Source organism: Bombyx mandarina, chromosome A1 (assembly GCF_030267445.1).
Source record: "Bombyx mandarina strain Sakado chromosome A1, ASM3026744v2".
NCBI lineage: Eukaryota > Metazoa > Arthropoda > Insecta > Lepidoptera > Bombycidae > Bombyx > Bombyx mandarina.
Genome location: NC_143234.1, coordinates 10415027 through 10437271, shown reverse-complemented (window position 1 = coordinate 10437271; position 22245 = coordinate 10415027). Strand labels below are relative to the sequence as shown.

At 44.5% G+C, this 22245-nt stretch overlaps 2 protein-coding genes across 2 annotated transcripts; both read right to left on the bottom strand.

Moving 5' to 3' along the window:
- Nucleotides 1–10561: 10561 nt before the first annotated feature.
- LOC149499521 (uncharacterized) lies at nucleotides 10562–12851 on the bottom strand. The gene is made up of 5 exons (XM_089739337.1): nucleotides 12748–12851; nucleotides 12296–12397; nucleotides 11700–11823; nucleotides 10963–11173; nucleotides 10562–10778 (listed from the first exon to the last, which is right to left on the bottom strand). Exons 1-5 carry the CDS (start codon nucleotides 12807–12809, stop codon nucleotides 10759–10761), a joined length of 519 nt encoding a protein of 172 aa, XP_089595463.1. The 5' UTR covers nucleotides 12810–12851; the 3' UTR covers nucleotides 10562–10758.
- A 213-nt stretch (nucleotides 12852–13064) lies between these two features.
- Nucleotides 13065–16614, bottom strand: nAChRb3 (nicotinic acetylcholine receptor subunit beta 3). The gene has a single exon (XM_089739336.1). The coding sequence runs from the start codon at nucleotides 14461–14463 to the stop codon at nucleotides 13270–13272; it is 1194 nt and encodes a 397-aa protein (XP_089595462.1). The 5' UTR covers nucleotides 14464–16614; the 3' UTR covers nucleotides 13065–13269.
- Nucleotides 16615–22245: the final 5631 nt, after the last annotated feature.

Genomic DNA, 22245 nt, shown 5'->3' with positions numbered 1-22245 from the left:
TCCTGCCTTTGGGTCGAGGTTCCGGTGCAGCGGACCGGTGTGTTTGTATTATCACCGGACTTCGGCTCCTTGCACTTACATGATGGACACACCCACGTTTCCCTCAACTCTTTAGATAAGGCAGTGTAATCTTGCCTACTGAAATTAATGCAGGTATAGTGGTATTTGTCCTCACAGCGAGAACAATGCATAAATGACACTCCTTTCAAAATATAGCAATAAAAAGAAACACACCGGATTTTTATTAACATAAAAAATATATAAAAAATATAACTATGACAGACTAGGCTGTATAGGCTACGCTCTCTGCCTGCTTGTTGGCGAATTTAAAAACAACAACAACAATATCGTTGCCGGCTTCCGGATTTCATTTCATTTTATTATTATTATGAGGATATAATAATAATAAAATGTACGTAAGGGCTTATTTCTAGCAACATTAACCACAATTAACTTATTTAATACTGTAAATAATGATGAGAGCGATTATTGATTTCGAAGAAAACAATTAACAACTTAATTTTAGCTGCAGAAAAAAACAGATTTCTCTTAAACCTGGGTGAGAATATAAAAATCGTTTTCTGAATATGAAACGATATTTCTTTGTCTATCAAATTAAGTTAAAATCATCATCACCCGACAACTTTTTTTAGGGGCCCAAACGCCCATAGAAAATGGGCATTGTCCTTTACTACTCAAAATTTTTCTGAGTCCCAGCAATAAAGGACAAAAGTTAATTTTAAGGGTAGGGGGTTGGGACCCTAGGGGTTGATTGCGGGGGGAGGGGAAGTTTAAGGGTTACCGGTTTGCGGAGCTGGAGGGGTGGTTTAGGGAGGGGGGTGGAAATTTTTTGTTATTTTTGGGCTAGGACGCACGGTTTACGAGATATTTTTGAAATTTCTAAATACCTAAACAACTTTATCTCTCTGCCGTCGAACTGCCTGAAAAAGTATTTTGAATAGCCTGTTAAATTCTTCCCGATTCTCCGATTTCGCCGGGAGAAGTACCGGGCTGCAGTATTTTGGTTGGGCCGTCCGATCCCGAGATCCCAGAGGGATAGGTCACTCGGTCGATCTTTTATTTGCCCTCAAACTTCCAAGTGTCAACTGACTTGTCTCGAGGTAGTTTACGATTCTAAGTTGGTGAAATTTCTCCAAGACGTCGGGAACTAGGAGCACGTGGCCACGTGCTTTTCAATTTTTCTTTTGTGGCTCGGCGAGTTTTGTCCGGAAAAATCCGAGACTTCACCTGATTGTAGCTGCCCCTTGTGCGCTTCGAAATCCAGTCCAAGAAACGTGAGTTACCGCTGAAAATCAGGCGGCGTTGCGTCTGGAATACCAAATTTGTAGGTTAGAATCCGTTATTTGGACCTGGTGTCTCACAGAGTGGTTCGATTTTCACACTTTTTTCACACACAGTTAGTATTTGCGCAACTTTTGGTATATCACACTTTGTATTTTGGGTAAAATAATCCGTTCGATCGATTTTTTAAACGCGGAGCGCACGCAAAACTATCCGACCACCACGAGAGCTGGGGGGAACTGGGTTAGGTTAGGTTAGGTTTTTTTTTTTTTAAATAACTAATCTCTCCTCCAAATTAATTGGAGACCTGTTGTACCACGTTCACTCTATTTCTATCAGTTATCCTTCCGCATCTATACCCATACGTCGCATCCAGGCATCACTTACACATGATCGCCGCTGGGATAACGGCCTACTTTACTACTCTACTATAACTACTTATACTTTTTATATTTTTTGTACAGGTTTAATAATTTCAGTTCTTTAGTTTTATTATGTAACTTATTTTACATTGTTAGTAGTGAGAAGGCCGAACTCTTTTTAAAAAAGGATTTATTCGACAGTACACAATATTTTTAATGAATAACTAATTATAATAAAAGAATCTAGAAATAGTGAGGAAAATTGGTAGACGTCTCACTTCAATGAATATCTGACCCGAACTGAGCCTGGTATGTTCTCATGAAATCACTGTGAGAGGGCTTATGATGAGTAAGGTGTTTGGTAAGCATTAGTCTATACAGGCTAGGGATATAACAACATTCTTATTTGCGTATCTTATCTATCTTACATTATATTACTGTTTCTTATCATATGTTAATATATACTTATGATAAACGTAATCATGTGTCTAATTATTTATTTTTACTTATAACTTTACTAACAATATATTTACAATACTTGATGAGATTGTCTCTTACTTTTAAATTTTCTATAATATTTTTTATTTGTTCTGTACAAATTTGGATTTTTATCTCAGTTTCTAGGTCTTGTCTCTCCCGGCTAAATATGGCACATTCTGTTATGATGTGTAAAGGCGTTTTCCTTTTTGATTAACCAGGGGTCGGTCCCCTGGGGTTTGGTTGGTACCCTTGGGACTGGACTCCCTCCAGCCATTCATCCCATCGCCGGGCACCAGAGCTTAGGATTGGGGCATTTTTTAAAGAGGTTTACGTCCTCGCGGCCCCGTGCCTCGCGGCAGTGGTCCCCGTCCCCCACACGGTGAGGATTACGGGTTGGCCGGCGGCCCGCCGAGTGCAACGAGCAACACGACAGACCACCGCCCGACCCTCAAAAGAGCAACAACCACGAAGCCACGCCGGTATACCGGTACCCCCCTCTGGAGGGCGTGCCCCTGTAGCCGAAGCCGGGGACATGGCGACCAGCGGCCGGAAGATGCATAAGCAACGCTGGCTCACTACTCCATCAAAAGGCAGACCAAAAGTGGCCCACCGTCACCCATGGGCTACGTCCGAAACGGGTCGGATGTGACCCGAAAAACAAAAAGGGGGAAGAAAGGGGACAAGAGAGGGAGCCCGAGCGTCTCCAGGAGGAACACCCTTCAGCGAGTGAAGGGCGTGGAGAGCCCGCAACTCCCCCTGCTGGTTTTGGTCCGCGTCATCCGATCTCTTTCGTTGCAAAGCCTAACTAGGCTACCCTACTCCTACACCTAGCCTACCTACCTAACACCTAGAAATCCTTGCAACGAAAAAGACCGGACGATACCCCTGGGAGTGGGACTGTTCCCAGAGGATCCCGTTATCCGCCACCTACGGATGCGCCCGGTGGAAGTCCAGCAAAACTCCCCCACAGACGGAGCCCCCGGCCACGCAGAGTGCGCGCCGGGGGGCCCGCCCAGGTCCCTCGGGAGCCGCAGTGTCCTGGATCGCCGACCACGTGCCACGTGGTTTCTTGTTTTTTTGTGTTTTTCTCGGCCGTCCTTGGCCGAAAAAATCCAAAAAAGGTACCGCCTTGTAGGGTCCAATAGGGCGACTAATCGCGCAGCGCTCGACGTCAAAGTTTTTTTTATGTTTTTCAAATTTGGTTTTTCAGGTTTTCCGCTGAAAAAGTGTCCAGAAATCACTGCAATCCAAAAATTCGAACTGAGAGCGTATGCGCCTCTTTATTACGCGTCTTTTGACGTATCGCACATTAAGGTCGATGTACTTTTGCCACTTTCCCGCATTTCTTAATGATTTTCGAACGTAAATCACGTGCGGAGCGACGGGACGCGCGTGTTTGCTGCGGAGGGCCACGGCAGACTTTAGGTTAGGTTAGGTTTGTTTTTATTTTATTTTTTTATTACTTGGATGTATGGACGAGCTCACAGCCCACCTGGTGTTAAGTGGTTACTGGAGCCCATAGACATCTACAACGTAAATGCGCCACCCACCTCGAGATATAAGTTCTAAGATCTCAGTATAGTTACAACGGCTACCCCACCCTTCGAACCGAAACGCATTACTGCTTCACGGCGGAAATAGGCGGGGTGGTGGTACCTACCCGTGCGAACTCCCAAGAGGTCGTACCACCAGTAAAAGACTAAACTCTCTTTTCTCTGCAAGCTTTGAAGGCTGCCGCGGATACTCCCACCTCGGGCACGCTTCGAGGGCGTGCTGCGCGTCGTCGTCTGGATGCCCGCATTGGTGGAATCCGGGATGCGGCTCTCTCCCGACCCGCCACAAGTACCTCCCGAAGCAGCCATGCCCCGAGAGGACCTGCGTGAGCCGTAAATCGAGCACGCTGTGACGCCTGTCAATCCAGGCCTCCAACACGGGCACCAGGGCTGCGAGGGTGCGCCGCCGGGTTCGAGAACCACGGTGGATCTCCTCTGCAGCCAGCCTCTCTTTCCACTTCAACGTTGCCACGCGACGCGCAGCACGCCTCCATCGGGCGACGACAGACAAACGGGGCACACTTCCCCGACCCAAAGATTGCGCCCTGCGCCGGTACACCGCGGCCAGGACCTCGGCCTCGTACTCCCATGGAAGGGAGCCAGCGAGGGCGCAAGCGACCTCCGTCGAAATGGTGCGGTAGCCCCGCACGACCCTCACCGCCAGCACCCTCTGAACCCTCTGCAAGAGGGCCGCGTTGCGAGCGGAGAGCGTGGGCAACCAGACGGGAGCGCCGTACAGGGCCATGCTCCGCACCACTCCCAGGTAAAGACGCCGGACCGACTTTCCTCCTCCTCCAATGTTTGGGAGCAAGCGGGCTAAGGCGGGTGCCGCCCCGAGCAATTTCGGGACCAGCACATCGAAATGCCGGTCAAAAGTCCACCTGCTGTCCAGCACGAGGCCCAGATATTTAAGTTGGGACCGGACAGCGATCGCAGTCCCTCCGATGATTATACTCGCGCCGGGAGGAGGCCCCTTCCGAGCCGGGTGAAAACACACGGCCTCGGACTTGTGCAGGGCGACCACCAGGCCGAGCTTCCTTATTCTGGCTACGACTGTTGCCACCGCAGCCGCAGCCAGAATCGACGCCGAACGGTAGTCGTCTCCGCGGGCCGTCACCAGCGTGTCGTCGGCGTAGCAGATGACCTGCACGCCACGCAGGTTAGCCCCACGGAGGACACAGTCGAACCCGACGTCCCACAGGAGCAGACCCAGAACCGACCCCTGCGGGACACCACACGAGACCGCTTTGTGTCCCCACCCCCTCCGTTTGGGGAAGACCACAGCCCGCCCTGCGAGGTAATCCTCGATCAGGTTCCGGAGACCGGTGGGGACGCGGTGAAACCTTAACGAACCGAACCTAACCTAACCTAACCTATCCTAACCTAACCTAACGTACCTAACCTAACCTAACCTAACCTAACTGGGACCAAGAACAAGTCGACAACAACAGCGACTACAACGAACGCATCTATACAGACGGGAGCAAAATCGGAGGCAAAGTGGGGGCCGCGCTGTCGATTTGGAAAGGGGACACCGAGACCAAGACCCGCAAACTTGCCCTGTCAAACTACTGCACAGTCTACCAAGCAGAACTACTGGCGCTGTGCGCGGCAACGTCGGAAGTCAGAAAGAGTAGAAGCAAATCTTTTGGAGTCTATAGCGATTCCATGTCGGCCCTCCAAACTGTAACAAACTACGACAGCCCCCATCCACTGGCGGTCGAAGCAAGGCAAAATATTAAAGCCTCGTTCCTCCAAGGCAAGGCTGCTATCTTGCATTGGATAAAAGCTCATGTAGGGCTGATGGGCAATGAGAGGGCCGACCGACTCGCAAAGGAAGCCGCTGAAAACTCTAGAAAAAGACCAGACTACGATCGCTGTCCGATCTCGTTCGTCAAGCGAAGCCTACGAATTACCACGCTTGAGGAATGGAACCGGCGCTATACAACTGGCGAAACGGCATCCGTTACTAAGTTGTTTTTCCCAGATGCATTGGTGGCGTACAGAATAGTGAGAAAGATACAGCCCAGTAACATACTCACACAAATCATGACAGGGCATGGCGGGTTCTCGGAATACTTATGTCGATTTAAGTGTAAAGAGAGCCCGTCATGCATCTGCGACCCAGCAGTGAAAGAAACCGTTCCTCATGTGCTGGTGGAATGTCCCATCTTTGCACAGGCTAGACATGATATCGAGCAAAAGCTGGACGTGAAAATTGGACTTGACACGTTGCATGAAATAATGATAGATACAAATAGAAACCAGTTCTTGAAATACTGCATAGCTATCATTGGAATAGTAATAAAAAGAAATAAATAGAACATAAAGTATGTTCACAATAATATTAAGATATATTAGATATAAGCATACAATATATTAAGAAAAAAAAAAAAAAAAAAAACATATGTAAGCAGTAAAAATAAGTAAACAAAGCAAATGAGCTTGACATAAATTAAAACTTACCTTCCTCTTCTCCTGTCCAGCTCCCTGGAAAACAAAATTAAAAAGTATTGTTAGAATAGAACTAGAAGAGAAATGTAACAAATAACATAGGAAAAAGTAGAATAAGCATGTAATATAATAAGCAGTAGAATAAGAAGCTAAAATGTAAACCATAGGAATAACATAATAATATTGAAATTGTTAAAATTATATATTTAATAGATATAAGATCCAAATAGCTTCAAAATAGACATAATTTTCAAACAATATTTTTGTAATTGATTTATGAATAAATGAGCAAAATGTTATTTACCCCGAAAAATAAAACAATAATAGGTTAAGGTAGCGGGAGTCCCACCCGGCTAAGTATGACAGATGATGAATGCAAGAAAGAAACAGTATGAAGCATGAAAGTGCGAGAAGCATAAAAGAGAGAACTGGAATGAATGAGTAACTTAGACTAAAAAAGACCCGGTAATCTTACGATCGGGGAAAGGCATTAAAAAAAAAAAAAAACTTAACCTAACCTAACCTAACCCGTAAGTTTTTGTATGAAGGGAGTTATCGTAATTGATTTGAAAGAAGCATGCTCAGAGCGAAGTTATAGGTTAGTTGGTCGGCAAGATAACGGGTATCCGAAAAATTGGTGTCCAATTTTGAGGTACTCTAGTTTTTCTACTTTACATGGTGGCCCGCAACTAACCTTCAAACGCTTCAAACAAAATATCGGATTCTTCTTAATGGGACAGTTGCCAACTGTTAGAACAACGCCGACTCGTGCGTTCAATCATAGTGGAGTTGACTACGCTGGACCCATTCACAGAAGAACCACAAAAGTCACAAATTAGGGCTACATTGCATTATTTGTTGTAATATATACACCTAGAGGTCCAGCCGTGAACTTTTTTCTCAGGCAGTATGTATCATATCATTCATATCTTAAATTTGTTTAACGAAGCATTAAACAAAAAAAGGTGTGTGTGTGTGCAAGTCATACACGATAGATGTGAAACTTATAAAAAATAAAAATAATCGCAAGGGTCAACCACTCCACAAGCAGCCTTACCCTGGGAGAACCGGCTGCATGCTCACGGGGTTCAAGCCTAATGACGTTGCTAACACGAACCCTAGGAAGAGCCGTGCTTCGTAGAATCTACCACCGGATCGGAAACGCGACCCACTGAGAAGATCCGGCGAGAAACTCAGTGGACTGTGTCTGAGGGTTAATTTACTCGTCGAGCCCGACGAGCAACGATTACCGGTGCTTGAGGTACCTAAAAGCACCGTTACTGGATCGGGAGGATCCGAAATGACGTGTTTGGGGCGACGTCGACTGCTTTCCATTCTTTCTGCAGGATCGGGAATGTAGTTACCGGCGGCCACGATGAGAGGGTTCTCGTGTCGTGCCGCTTTATCGAAGTGGCGCATCGACGCCGATAAGATACTTATTGATGGACTCTAAGTCCAAGTCGTCATGGAGGTCGACGTTCCTGACGAATCACGGAGCTCCGACGGCTATCCTGCAAAAACAAGATTGAATAACTTGGAATGATTTTAAGTTAGTGCGGGTCGCGTGAGCGAACACTCCGCTTGCATGACGGGGCGTATGAAGTTTTGTAGAGTGTCACCTTATTTCTAAGGGACAATTTACCATCGGATAGAGACGTCCTAGTATGAAGGCGGCACGATCGCGTACCGTCTTTATGTGGGGGCGGAATGTCATCCCTCTCTCGAGGGTGACGCCTAAGTATTTGTGATTTAGCAATAGAAATACGAGAACGTTTATCAACTGTGTAACATCTCGTCACCGCGATTCAGGATTTGTTGAATTTACGTGCAGCGATATCTGTTGATAACAAACTAAATAGAAATAAAAGTATCTCAGGGCGCTCCGAGAGCCACGACAGCGTGCACGGACGTCAAAAACACACTGAACTGGTCGAGGACGCGAGACCGTGTGGAGCGCTTCGTGATTTGTCGGCGCCGCTCGGAGCCGCTTCGGCAAGCCAACCGCGGCACTTATTTTTTCGTTTCGTTTCATTTCGGTTCATCGAGTTTGAAATCACATCACAACGATTCTAAAGAAGTTTCACTTCAAAATTATTTGTTCTATAAATAATTTAAAATATATATAAAGGGTGACGAGGTCGTTTCTCTTATACACAGCATTTCCTATTACAAGAGAAATTTGATTTAAGGATAAAAATGAAGAAACCCACACTACACACTACACACTACACACTACAAACGAAGTTCCACGCGCACCATTTTTTATTCGGACTTTAGTATTTTTATCCTTTTTGGTCCTTTTTCATATTTTTGTTCTTCTTCAGTCCTTCTTTTTTATAGATTCGTGTATGTTACGCATTTAAAGTAAAGAAAAACAAATCTTTTAACAAATAATTTCTGTAAGTTAACTTATCATAGAACCTACGGGCTGAAGCAGAACGCACTCCCATTGCTTAATATTCTAACGCTGGACAGTACGCATCAAGTGAATTAAAATAAAATATACGATACATATAATTTATTTCGTGCCATTGTATTAAATAGTAATAAATTGTTTTTATCGTTTGTACTATTGATCGATGCAAGAGTCCATTACGGTTGTTATTCATCGGTCTGAGAGTGTTGTACGCCGAACACACAGACTTGAATATGGTCACGAGCGCGGTGAAGCCGCCCGCGAGCGCGCTGCGGAGCACGAGCTCGACCTCACGGATGAGACGGGTTTGCTTCGTGTGCCCTGATAAAGACGTTGACATTGGGAGGCGCGCGCGTCGTCCCACACGCAGCTGGCTTCGTCGCTGAGCGGAGTAGCCCCCGATGACGATGAGGAAGGCGCTGATGCTCCCCGCCCAGTAACAGATGAACACCACCGATACGCCCATCAGGGTCGATGCTTGGTCGACTCTTGCGCGATTTTATTTGACATTGATCTTCTTGTTTTGTCTTTGCGATTAAGTTAAAAGGAACTACCATTAGCGTAACAAGTTTGAAATTTGTTTTAAGTTTTTCAACCTGTTGATACTAGAGCCACGTAACGGTTTTTGATATACTCATCGTGCAACCTCTAGATATGCGAACACATCTGTCATACATCTTGTGCTCTATGATAGCTACCCGCTACAATATCAAGAAGGGGTCATAATTGATTAAAGAACCGGTGATCACAATGACTATTTATACCGTCGCTATATAGCTCGGTGTGTTATACAAATAGATAGATTTGGACAGCTTCTGTCGGATTCGAAAGTGGGTATTGTTAAAGCGTGGCTGGCGGTGTGCCTGCGAGCCACTAATTGCAGTCGAGTGCATTCCTCTGTATCGCGCCTCCGAGCTCATCTGTAGACGCACGTTAATGAACAGACGGACAGACATGTCTGACACCGTAAACTTAAAACTATTAAATAGATTAAAATATAATTCACAATGCAAAAATATAGTTTTACGTCATATTTCGTAAAATTACATTAGCCAGATTCGTTACTTCTTCAATACACACAATATACATTATGTATGTACATAAGTTGAAATCCTTCGCAGAGTCGACAACGACGACCTAATTAATCACTTTAAAATTAAAATTAAATAAAATTCCAACCCTGAATTAAGACTTAAACCTTGTTTATTTATATTATATCGATAACATCTATGAACATGTAATTGTATTTTTTGATAGATTTTTAAATAAGATTTCAATTATTTTTTTCTCTGTAAAAACCATTTTTCCTTTTTTCTTCGGAACTTCCACGCTCGTTTCAAAAAGTTGGACCCTCGGCTGTAAGTAAGCTGACAGTGACGGCCAACTCAGGCGCTCTCGAGCTGGTGGTGCGCCGCCTCTACACGGAGGTAGTGCGGCCCATGGCACCGGTCTGGTGCACGTTACGACCTCCACAGCGATCTCGAGCAGGGCGATGCGTGGATACCACAGGGTCTCCTTCGATGCGGCGGGCGTGTCAGCTAGGAGCTACAACATAAGAGCGACCGGTTGGTGGCATATCGCCTACCGGCAAGCTAGTTCTGACGTACTGACCCAGCCGGGTATCCGTATCGAGACGACCGACGTTTCAGAGCCTTCGTTTCGAATTGAAGGCTTCGTGGATCCGATGTCCTAAGGCTTGAGCTGTGCAGTGTTTGGCTGGTTGCAGTGTTGACCGTGTGATCGCCTTACCACGCCCAGGTCCTGACCTGGACGGGGTGATCGGATGCTTAAGGACGTGTGGTGTCAAAAGATGGGTTTTAGTGTCATTTTTCGTTCTTACACTTTTCCGTCTCGCCTCTCAGCCCGCGAAACAAACAAAAAATAATAATAATAAAAAAAACTGGCAGCGAATCGCAGTTCACACCCCCGCACGCGTCCACGTCCGTCGCGGGGATACCGCGAGGTTCACATAATATAAATAACACGACGCTGGCTCATTGTTATTCATTTTATTGGAAAACAAGTCAGATCAATTGCCCAGGCAGAACATTAGGCACGCAAGAGGACATTACAGGAACTACCGCCGAGGCACAATGTTGTGTGACAATGCTTAAGTAAGTCGTTGTAGGTTATTGTTCGGCTCGAGGTCGGGCGTGCTGAGTGCAGGGCGCGTGCGGACACGGGGCAGGGACTACCCCTCGACCAGTTCCGCTGGAATAAAATAGTTACATTAACAGTTTGTCCTGGGCTTCCTTTACACTTTACTACCTACATCCAGTTTATGTCTATTATATTTTTGAACAATGTTGCGTTTCCAAGCGAAATCTAACCCACTGAAACACCCTGTTGTTATATGAAGTATCTGTGGTTATACTCGGGAGGCAGGACGACTTACGCAGCTCGACTCGGATGAGCACGTGCTGGCACCGGGTGACGTCGAACTCGCTGATGAGACGGTAGAAGAGCTTGGCGGGATCGCGCAGGTCCGCGGGCGACACCGCGAGGCCGCGGCCGCGCAGAGCCGACACCTCACGCTGACAGTCGCGCGGGATCACGGCCGCCTGCACCGTCGCCACCACCGCCAGCAATATCACTGCGTATTTCAGCTGAAAACGAACAAAATTAAAACAAACTAGTTAACAAACAGCACACACTTGGATTTTACGTTGAAACCGGGTGCGTCGCGAACTCAGGTCGACAAGCGGCGCGAAAATGCCCTGTATGGGTCCAAAGATGGATCGGTAACTTTACCAACGGCGGTACGACTAGAGGTCGAAGTCTGAAGTGTACCTGAAGTGTACAGCTGCCCCACAATTCAAGTCGGAAGGCAAACAGGCAGGATGGCGGTACCTACTCGTGCAGGCTCACAGCATGCGCCACCACCAGTATTATTCGTTCGTTTTCCCAAGTCGTCTGTGAGCACGTGAGGTGCACGTTGCTAGCACCAGCACGCACCCCCTGGCACGAAGTAAGCAGCAGCGTGAAGTATGTTGTCAACTAATTCAATTATACCATATCCTCAACTATGTATTTAAATTTCATTTCAATTGTTACACAAACTACAAATAGTTGAAACCGTACATTCGGCCAACCACCTCACAAACTTCATTAAAATATGAATTGGCAATACGCACCATGTGTGTGTGTGTCGCTGCCCCGCCGCTCGCGCTGCTTATATACCCACTCGTAGAGTACGGCGGCGCCGCCATGTACCGACCGGCCGGTGTTGCAAGGCGGAGACACTTCCAGCACTTTGCTGAAATAAACTCGTAGCTAAATAAAAATACATTTCTAGTAAAATTAATTATTAAATTAAAACCATAAAAATGTATTCAAAGTATTCATTATAATATTATAACAAACAAAATGAAGAAAACATTTTTTTTTTTAACTATAAGTAGCCTAATGAATTCGGGGTTAGGCCCGGCACCTCGACCCTTGAGACCTTGATGACCTAATTCACCCTTACTTCTTTACGCCCCGTTACTCACATCGAGGATACATGGGAGTGATACCCCATGTCAGAGATGGCGGAGTGCACTAGGAGGCTGCGTCAGGGTACCTACTGGCACGCTGCACGTGCGACACCCGCATCACTCTCATTATTTATTGCCTTAGTTATCAACGAAGCTTAAACTTTAGAATTGTTTCATAATTGTAACAAGGGTCAGAATGGCTACATCTGGTTTCGGCAGCATGGCGGGCCAAATAGTCTTTAATATGTCTACCCAGTCGCGCGTCCGACCTGTAATATGCGGCTGCAAGAAATGTTAGAAGAGAGCAGACGTGACACCCGGGCCCGCCTCCTCTTTCGCCCTGACACAGACTGACTGATGAGCATTGCAATCATGAAAAAAATATATAAAAAAAGCATTAGTTATTTCTCTGTCGGCACTCCTCAGCCTCCAGGGACTAACCACAAAGCATCGACAATACAGAAGGTAACGACTCGAATTCAGTACTAATTTGTATTTTAAATACGAATGTCTTGGGTGTGTGCTGTGTGCTCAGCGTCAACGTGGTTTGAATTTATTGCGCCGTACAAAGCTAATTCGACAGCTGACTACAATTAACTTAATTGACTCAGTTGTTTCCAGCTAAATGTTGTTTTTTGAAACTACACGGTCGACGCTGTTCAATAGATTGTTTCATTTTAACGATATTTAAATTCGATACCAACTTTGGAAAATGCCCGGACGCGAACTTGCTTACAAACGTGCGCACAATGCTCTGGGAGTGCATAAGTACAGTGCGAGCACCTCGCTGTGACAGTGAGAGTTGACTGACTGAACTGCCTCCTGTGTACAATGTGTGTAGACAGAGACCGCGGTACTCACAGCCATAGAGAAGTTTTCCATTTGTTTCAAGGCAAGTGATTCGCCCGTCCGCACCTGGACGCAGGTTCCACAATGTAAATAACTAGGTACATTGGAGTCACTCCCGCCGACGCAAGACCGGACACACACTTCTTTGCCATACCAATAATAATAAAAAATGCCAAAATTTCAGAATTTTCATTGCATTTGTTACAAAATACATAGAACAAAATGTGCAGGCGGCAAGATTCAATAAATGTCAATAAAATAAGTGATGATATTGAATGTCACGAAATGTCAGAGCCAATGTATTTGTTATTTCAATATCAACGAGATAGAACTCGTCGCAATAGCGACGTCGCGTCGGCACTGGTCTTGATAGTTTGCTAGTCTGTTATGGGATAAGGCTGCGGCACGAGGCTGAAATACATGGAAACGTAGACAACGGGAAATATCAAGAGACAAGCAGCGTTGGCTATATTAGCGACGTTCGTCCACCGCTCTGTATCTCTCTCGGTGTTGTTCGTCTCGCCGCACTCCCAACGCGGGATGAGCAGCCGAGTCCAGTGCGAGCCGACCGCAGCTTGCAGCTCGTGGAGCCACCGCGGCGCCGGGGAGGACTTCCTGCAGAGCGCGCCCAGACACAGCGAGCTCACCAGCGCCACCAGCGTCGCGAGCAGCGAGCCGCCGTAGTAGTACACGAGACTCGGGACGCTCGCCAGCTGATGGAGCGGCGCCATCGCCCGCAGTTGGTTTATGAAGTACACGTGGGCCGCGACACTGAACCCGAGCAGCGCCGCGCGAGTGCTCTGCCGCGGGTCGAGGGCGAGCGCGGTGAGGGTGAGCGCCGACAGCATCACGCCGGGAGACACCACGACGGCAGCGAGCCCCTCGCCGTGACGCTCCATCACGAACGTCATGTTGAGGGTGTCCGTGCCGTTGGTCTGCAGGTAGTCGATGATCATCCATTCGGCGCCGTATTCCGCTCCGAACATGGTGATAGCCCTCCCCCCAAAAGACAATTTTATTTTATTTGCTCCACCCGTGTTATGATCGGGGGGCGCGATCAGCAACGAGCAAGTCTGGCGGTCGTAGGGCCAGTCGGTGAGGTCGGGGACGCAGATGGCCGGGTCGTTGAACCTGGGCACGCAGACCACGCGACCGGTGTGCGCCACTTGACAGGGGACGTTGTAATGGTGGACGGTGTCGTCCGTCTCCGGAGAGTTGAGCACTCGGAAGGTCTGGTACCACATCTCGGTCCCGCTGACAAGTACGGTCTCCTCGATACCGCCGTAGTCCTTGGGATCCCACGTGAGTCTGTCGTGTGTCCACGAAATGTGCACCCATGTGTATATGTTGAAAGTGGACTCTTCGCTAAGGTATTCGAAGTATTTGAGCGTGAACCGAATGTAGACATCGAGCGGCTCCGTCTTGTTGCAGAGAGGCTCGAATGAGCCTGTGTTGATCAAGTCTGTATGAAGTTTCTGTTCCCAAGCATCTTCCGGGATTCTGTGATCGATGACACAGTCTTGTGCGGAGCCCCGCACGAGCAGCAGGAGGAGCCCCGGCAGGAGCGACATGGCGGGCGAGCAGTGCGGCCGCTCTGGCCGTATCCAACACACGATCCGGTAACTCGAGACGAGGGACGCCCATCAGCTTATCGACAATTGATATGTTCCAATGTCGAATACATCACAATCTGGATATTTTTTTATTTTTTATAACTAATATAAACATATAGTAATATTGAAGAGTACTTGTAGAATAACAAAATTTAAATACTGGGAAGCTAGTAGTCATACTAGCAGTCAGTTCATCGTTATCTCTCTACTCTTGTGTAGAGAGATAACAGAGAGACACAAACAGAATGTGTGCATTGTTAACGCGAGACGAAGCCACGAAGAAGCCACGTACAATGGTGAAGCCAACAGAACCGACAAGGTGTACGGACGCGGGTTTGCACCGGCCGTGGCGGAACAAGTACTCGTAGGGGTTGCAGAGATTATATCTGAACGGGAAGTTGTTAGATACAAGAACGGAAACTTGGTCCCCTCCCGTACCCCTCAGTTTCTCAGCCACTGCCACGCTTCTTGGAACAGCAAGAATCATTGTGTGAATGTCATTATGCAACTTGTGGGGTTTGGATTTCACTGATACATTATTGGCAGACCTGCTTATATGCTATCCAATTTTACCTTGTTTAACATTTATACTCTGCTGTCATCTATGTGAAACTTTCTTAAGCTGCTCCTAGTAGACAATTGGTTAAATTTCACAAATCTATGTATATTTTACTGTAGAAGTCCGAACTACGGTAAATCCTAAGATTTTCCAGTAAGTCCTAAGATTTACCAACTCTCAATGGTAAAAGCCCCAACCGTTCTATGATCGTCGTTCATTTCGGACTTTTACGACCATTCACTTAGTAAATCTTAGGATTTACCTCAAAGACACGGTAAATGTTGAGATAAACATGTCAATACGTGTTCGGCGTGTGGTCTTGTAAAATACGGATGAAAATATTACCGTCGAAAATGCAATTGCATAGGACAAGGAAAACAATGTTGCTGAAAATGACTCAGAAGAGGACATAAGCAGTATTAATTTGAGGAATAAAACACAAGAAAATGTAACTGAAATTATGACGGAGAAGCAAATAACTAATGAAACCGATTCAGAGACAGAAAACTCAACTGAAGCTCAAGAAGATCCAATACCAAAATGCATAAAATCAGTCCAGACAATAAGAAAAAAATAATTAGGAAAATCAAGCTGAAGAACATGAAAGCCATATAGTCTGATAAATATGCAAATGTGAAATTTGGTCAAAATGTTAGACTGAAAATACCTGACATTAACAGAGCTAAAACTGACCCAAAAACCATTATTGCAATTGTGGTAGATGTAACGGTCAATGAGTTTTACTATAATTTTTTATCTATACTAATATTATAAAGAGGAAAGATTTGTTTGTTTGTTTGTTTCGAATAGGCTCCGAAACTACTGGACCGATTTGAAAAATTCTTTTTCCATTAGAAGCCGACATTGTCCCTGATGAACATAGGCTACTTTTTTTAAATTTTTATTTATTTTATTTTTTTGGTTTCATGTGTGTTTTAATGTTTCCGAAGCGAAGCGAGGGCGGGTCGCTATAAGTACTAAAGCAGTTTTACACAACGAATCAATTTATGTCATGCTCTGAAGATTTTCTTAAGATAAATGAAGTTGTTAAAGATAAAGAACTTAGTCTTCGAGATTGACGATTGACGAGATTGACGATTGACCTGAGGGCAAGGCTTCAAGAAATGTAACTGCCTTAAAAAATGCTTGTCGAAGAAATGCGCTTGCAAGTCATCAAGATTAGTTGGTAATTCCAAATGCCATAACAGCGCTCCGTGTTGTAACAAGTATTTTTTTTTACTAACTATTAAAAATGACAATTGATTATTTATAATAAATTGTCGTTTCGCTTATCTTCAACTTGTTTATAAATCTAAAATATTCAAAAAATTAATGGTTTAGTTAGATTAGCCTTAATAGTAAGCGTTATGTTTGTCAAGATAAGTTTATTTCATACATAGTTGTTTTTTTTTTAGTTATTAAAACATAATCAATAAAAATACCAAAAGATATAGGTAACGATTTAACCGATTAGTAGTACAAAATATGATTTATAATTACTCATAGGTATGTAAGGATTTGAATAATTATTAATTGAAATAAACGATTGAGAAGTATGCATTGTTTTATTTCCAAAACCAACATTTACCAATCGTCACTGGTAAAACCTGGCATGTACTAAATGGTAAAAGCCCGATAAAATCGTTTCTTTTTTACATATTCTTACATTTATCGACTTGTGTTGGTAAACTCTAATATTTACTGCTAAAACCTAAGATTTACCAATATTATAACATATATTATTATATATAAAAGAAGGTTTTTTTATTGCTTAGTTGGGTGGACGAGCTCACAGTCTACCTGGTGTTAAGTGGTTACTGGAGCCCATAGACATTTACAACACAAATGCGCCACCCACCTTGAGATATGAGTTCTAAGGTCTCAGTATAGCACATATGATGGGGGTCATCTGTGCAGTATAGTTACAACAGCTGCCCCGCCCTTCAAACCAAAATGCAATACTGCTTCTCGGCAGAAATACGCAGGGTGGTGGTACCTCCTCGTGCGGACCCACGAGAGGTCCTACCACCAGTAATAACCAGTTTCTAACGCCACGTAAAGTGTTTTACGCATCAAGTTTTACATAATATTTTCTACTAAAATCTATCATCATTATTAAATGTAATTTATGAAATGTTATAAGTATTAGTTAGTAGTACATGTTGGTAGCAGGTGTAATAATAACTGACTAATACTAGTACTGTGAAACTGAGGGTCACCGAACTGGGGTTAGAACACTAACAATAGAGGGTGAGGCTGAGTAAGAAGAGTCCTTCGCCCGCCATTTAAAGAATACAGGTAGACCACGACATCATTATTTGATTCATCGTGACTTCAAATAATAAGGTCTTAAATAAAACTCAGCATCGGCCCCATTTAAATATTCATAGCACGGGGACAGAACCGCGTATAATGCGGTGCGAGGGGGTCTTGTAGTGGGGCAAACGAGGGGAGGGGGCTGTTGGAGACGTCCAACATTCGGAGGAAAATGGTAATTTATTAGCAGCTAAACGGTTGTCGGCCGATATTTTAGAATCTGACAAATAACGCCGCGGGAATGCTTTGCACGACGCCCCTTGAAAATAACGAAACCAGCTCGCACTGGAGCTGACGGACGCGACGATAACGCGCACAGTCTATTTAATGTTTCAAGGCCACAAAATTATGAGTTATGTACCTTCTAATATGTAACACTCTAAAAAACATTTATTGATGACACACCAGATTTTACTATACTTTTAAGGTATTGAAGGTATTGTCTCTATCTGGTAAATCTTTGAAGGTATTGTTATCTAAAAAAATATGATTTTTATTTCTTTTATTGTTGTGTACAATAAAAGAAAACAAAAGAAAAAGCTGACAACTTTAAAATTCCTAATTATAAAGAGAAAAACAAGCTCTAGTGATTGAATCGAACGAATTAATAGTTTTTAATAATGTAATCTTATTCAATTAACGCGATCCTGTCATCCTACGAACCCTCACTATCCGGAGAGGTGGAACAAAATATGTGGCAAAACAAATGTTGCTGCTCATTTGGTATTGTCTTCAAGAAACATCGTTCAAAGTGGCAGACCAAATACAAGTCCTGACAGACTATTTACGAAGAACAAAAACATCGGAAGTAGGGTTTGTGCGACGAGATAGAACGGCTCGAATGCTGAGCGCGTACTTGTCTCAGTGCGGACACCGAGCCGGTCAAGGGGCAGAATAGAATAATGGAGGATCATTAATTACGGAGATGCGGCCGCGAAAACATCAGGTGAGAAGAGAAACGACCGGAGCGGACATTCTCACGGACGTTCGTTCGTGTGAGAGCTCCTGGAGTACCTGCCAGGTGTTCAGGTGTCCAGGTGTACGGGCCCGGTCGGGTCCTCGAGACAGCAGTCTGATGCGACTCATTAAAATTATTATATATTAATTAAACAAAAGTCACGTTACACATTTTTTTTTTTATAATAATAATAAATAAATAAATATTTACTAACAATCACGCCACGTTAACGGATCCCGTGGTAAGTTCGTAAAGAACTTGTGTTACAGGTACCAGATAACGGAAATAAATGTAAGATTTTTATGATACACATACATATATTTAATATACATCCATAACCATATTTATATTATATAACATATTTTTTGAAGTCGTCGTGGCCTAAAAGATAAGACGTCCGGTGCATTCGTGTTGAAGCGATGCACCGGTGTTCGAATCCCGCAGGCGGGTACCAATTTTTCTAATGAAATACGTACTCAACAAAATAAATGTTCACGATTGACTTCCACGGTGAAGGAATAACATCGTGTAATAAAAGTGAAACCCGCAAAATTATAATTTGCGTAATTACTGGTGGTAGGACCTGTTGTGAGTCCGCGCGGGTGGGTACCACCGCCCTGCCTATTTCTGCCGTGAAGCAGTAATGCGTTTCGGTTTGAAGGGTGGGGCAGCCGTTGTAACTATACTGAGACCTTACAACTTATATCTCAAGGTGGGTGGCGCATTTACGTTGTAGATGTCTATGGGCTCCAGTAACCACTTAACACCAGGTGGGCTGTGAGCTCGTCCACCAATCTAAGCAATAAAAAAAAAAAATAAAAAAAAAAAAAACCCTGGAAAAGACATTTTTATATTTATCATACAAATATCTTCCCCTGGCGGGATTCGAACCCGCGACCCCCTTGTATAGTGACCATGTCACTTACCACTACACCAGACGGCCGTTGAATTTTACAAAAACAATCTCATTATTGAATGAGCTCACTTTATTCAAAGTTACATTTAGTTAGTGTATCTCTATCTCTAGCGTCTCACTCGCGGTGTTGTGGCGAGTTGGCGAGATGAGACAGACGTGGATAATGTAGGTAAAAGAGAATATAAAGTATACCTGTTTTGGAGTCTGTTCAAATAGTTTTACACAATGCTCGAACGAACGAACGATCAGGTTACGTCGAGTACGAAGTGCGAGTTTTTATTTTTTTTATTGAAGATTTCATGGTGGCCCGGAGGCCTTTCCAGTTTCACCAGGACAGGTGGGCGAGCAAAGGCTCAGCCAGAAGGGGTGGGATTTGCTAACAGCTACCCGAGCCCTTCCGAAGGAGACCTAACAACTGAAGAGCAGCTGCTTCACGAATTAATCTACTACCGAATCGGAATCGCGACCCGCTGAGAAGATCCGGCGAGAAACTCAGCGAGCTGATGCATAGGTTAGGTTGCACGTCGATCTCTTTGTCGAGTTCGACGAGTACGGTTACCGGGGTTCTTCAGCCTGCTCCTAGTGTTAGAGCTGAAGGTGAATGCAAGAGTTAATGGATCTGATGGATCCGTAAGGACGTGTCTAGGGCGACGACGGTGACTTGCTCCTGCGTGGTCAGCATTCGAGGAGTAGCCGGCGGCGGCAACGATAAGGCCATTATCTAAGTAACGTTCCGACGCCGACTTCATGTGTTTGCGTATCGATTCGAGGCCCAGGTTGTCGTGTAGGTCGACGTTCCTCACGAACCACGGAGCCCCGACGGCTAACCTGCAAAAGCGGGATTGTAGGGATTGGAGGGTGTCTATGTGTGTGCGAGTCGAGTGAGCGAACACCACACTCGCGTAAGTCATGACGAGCGAGGTGCGAGTGCTGAAGAGCAGTAAGAGATCTGATGGACGGTTCGCGGCGTATCGCGTTCACTGCTGTTTGGTTAACTATTCTCTTTTGAATATCGACCTAACTAAAGTGGCACTCCTGTGGAAAACCTCTTGCTCAAAGGAAGATTCTCGAAGAAGTGTAACTAGTACTTCTCACAGCCCTAGTCTAAACATTGATTGCAGCATTGTAATGTCGATGTACAATTATTTATTGGTCGTAATTAAATGATTTTCACAACGTTCGTCGAGGATACGCCCAAAAGTTGCGTCAAAATCTCAATTTAAAATGTTGCCGAGCAGACTGAAGTAAATCAATAAGTTGACTTGAATGGAATACGATAATAGGATACGATAATCACTTAACTCACAGATGGACGGCAAGCTCCTCTGTGCATCAACTCCAATAAAATAATTTCACAAGACGAAAATTGCATTTTCAAATGTTATAACAGCAAGAGTTTCCAGGTGCCCCGCAACTAAACCCAATAAACATCCAATAGTCTGTGATGTTGGTCTGTTCGAAGGTGTGGGAGGTACAAGTGCAGAGAGCGAATCAGGAACCAATCCGGATCGTAATAGAGCTGTAACGAGCTACCCGCACTGCTCCATGTTCAGGAGACGTCGTTATTAGCGCTGCCTTGTGCGGAGGGATCTTTCAGTCTGGTCGCTAGATTGGTTGTAAATGGGCTTATTTATTTTACAGGTTTACTAGCAGGATAAGAAAGTATAGTAGGAGGAATGGAAAACGATTCGTCTAATGTTTAGAAATCAATTTTGAAGTTTGTAATCGTCAAGGCCTATTTAATAAATTATTATATCCTATAGACAAGACACCTGGATCAATGTAGATGCTAATTATTCTTATGAAATACGTAACTTCACACATTAACGAATGGTTTGCGCTATTAAGGAAACTAGATGATGACCGAGCTTGGCTCGGTTTTTTTTGATAACGCCATCTTGTTGTGTCTTTAAAGCGGTTACTTGCCCTCAATTAAGAAAAATAGTATTATTATTCGCCAATAGATGTCGGGAAGAGTTGATTATTGAAAACAAGAATAAAAGAACATTTTCTGAAAATAAATCGTAGCTAGATCGATTTATCGCCCCCGAAATCCCCTGGATACTAAATTTTATGAAAATCGTTGGAGCCATTTCCGAGATTCAGATTATATATACGAGTATACAAGAATTGCTCGTTAAAAGGTATAAGATAAGATAGCGTAATAAAATTTTTTGCAAAAAATACAATTTGCGTAATAACTAATGGTAGGACGTCTTGAGCCCGCACCGGCAGTTACCACCAACCCGCCTATTTCTACTGTGTCATGCATTCCAGTTTGAAGGGTGAGATAGTCGTTGCACTCTACAGTTGGGACTGGAACCTTATTGAAGCTTCACCCTTCTAAATCATAGTAATAATAAAATAATGTGAATAGATGTCTAATTGGTAAATGCTGATACCGACTTGCGGGACTGACACCCCGACGCAGTCACATCGCTCGGTGTTAATGCACCGGCCGCCCTGTCCCGCAGGGCGCGCGAGGCTCACCTTACAAATACGACTAGGTTAATATTTCCTGAACATATAAACAACAGTCCCTGTGTTCACTAGCATACATTTTAATTGGGTTAATAAGAATTACCTACATTTAATTGTGAGCTTAGTGACAGGCTCGCCCTGATGTTAAAAGCTATATTTTTCTGTGATCAAATTTATAGATAATAGAGTTTTCCAATTAGGTTCTCCTCAAAGTCCATTTCTGCATCTTCCTCCCCTTCCACATCTAGATTTGGGGAATTTAGGATATGTTTACCTATAATAGTATATCGTTCGACAAGCACACACTATTTAGGGCATATTGTCAATCCTTTTACACCTGCAGTCTGTGGACTGAGTACACTAAAAAGGCGTTTGGAGCCCTGCACGTCCAATATAACAACGGCTTCAGGGTACTGATGGGGCTGTCTCGGTACTGTAGCGCGTCGACGATGTTCGCGGAGGCTCACTTAAATGGCTTTCACGCGATCATTCGTAAGCGCGTGGCCCCCG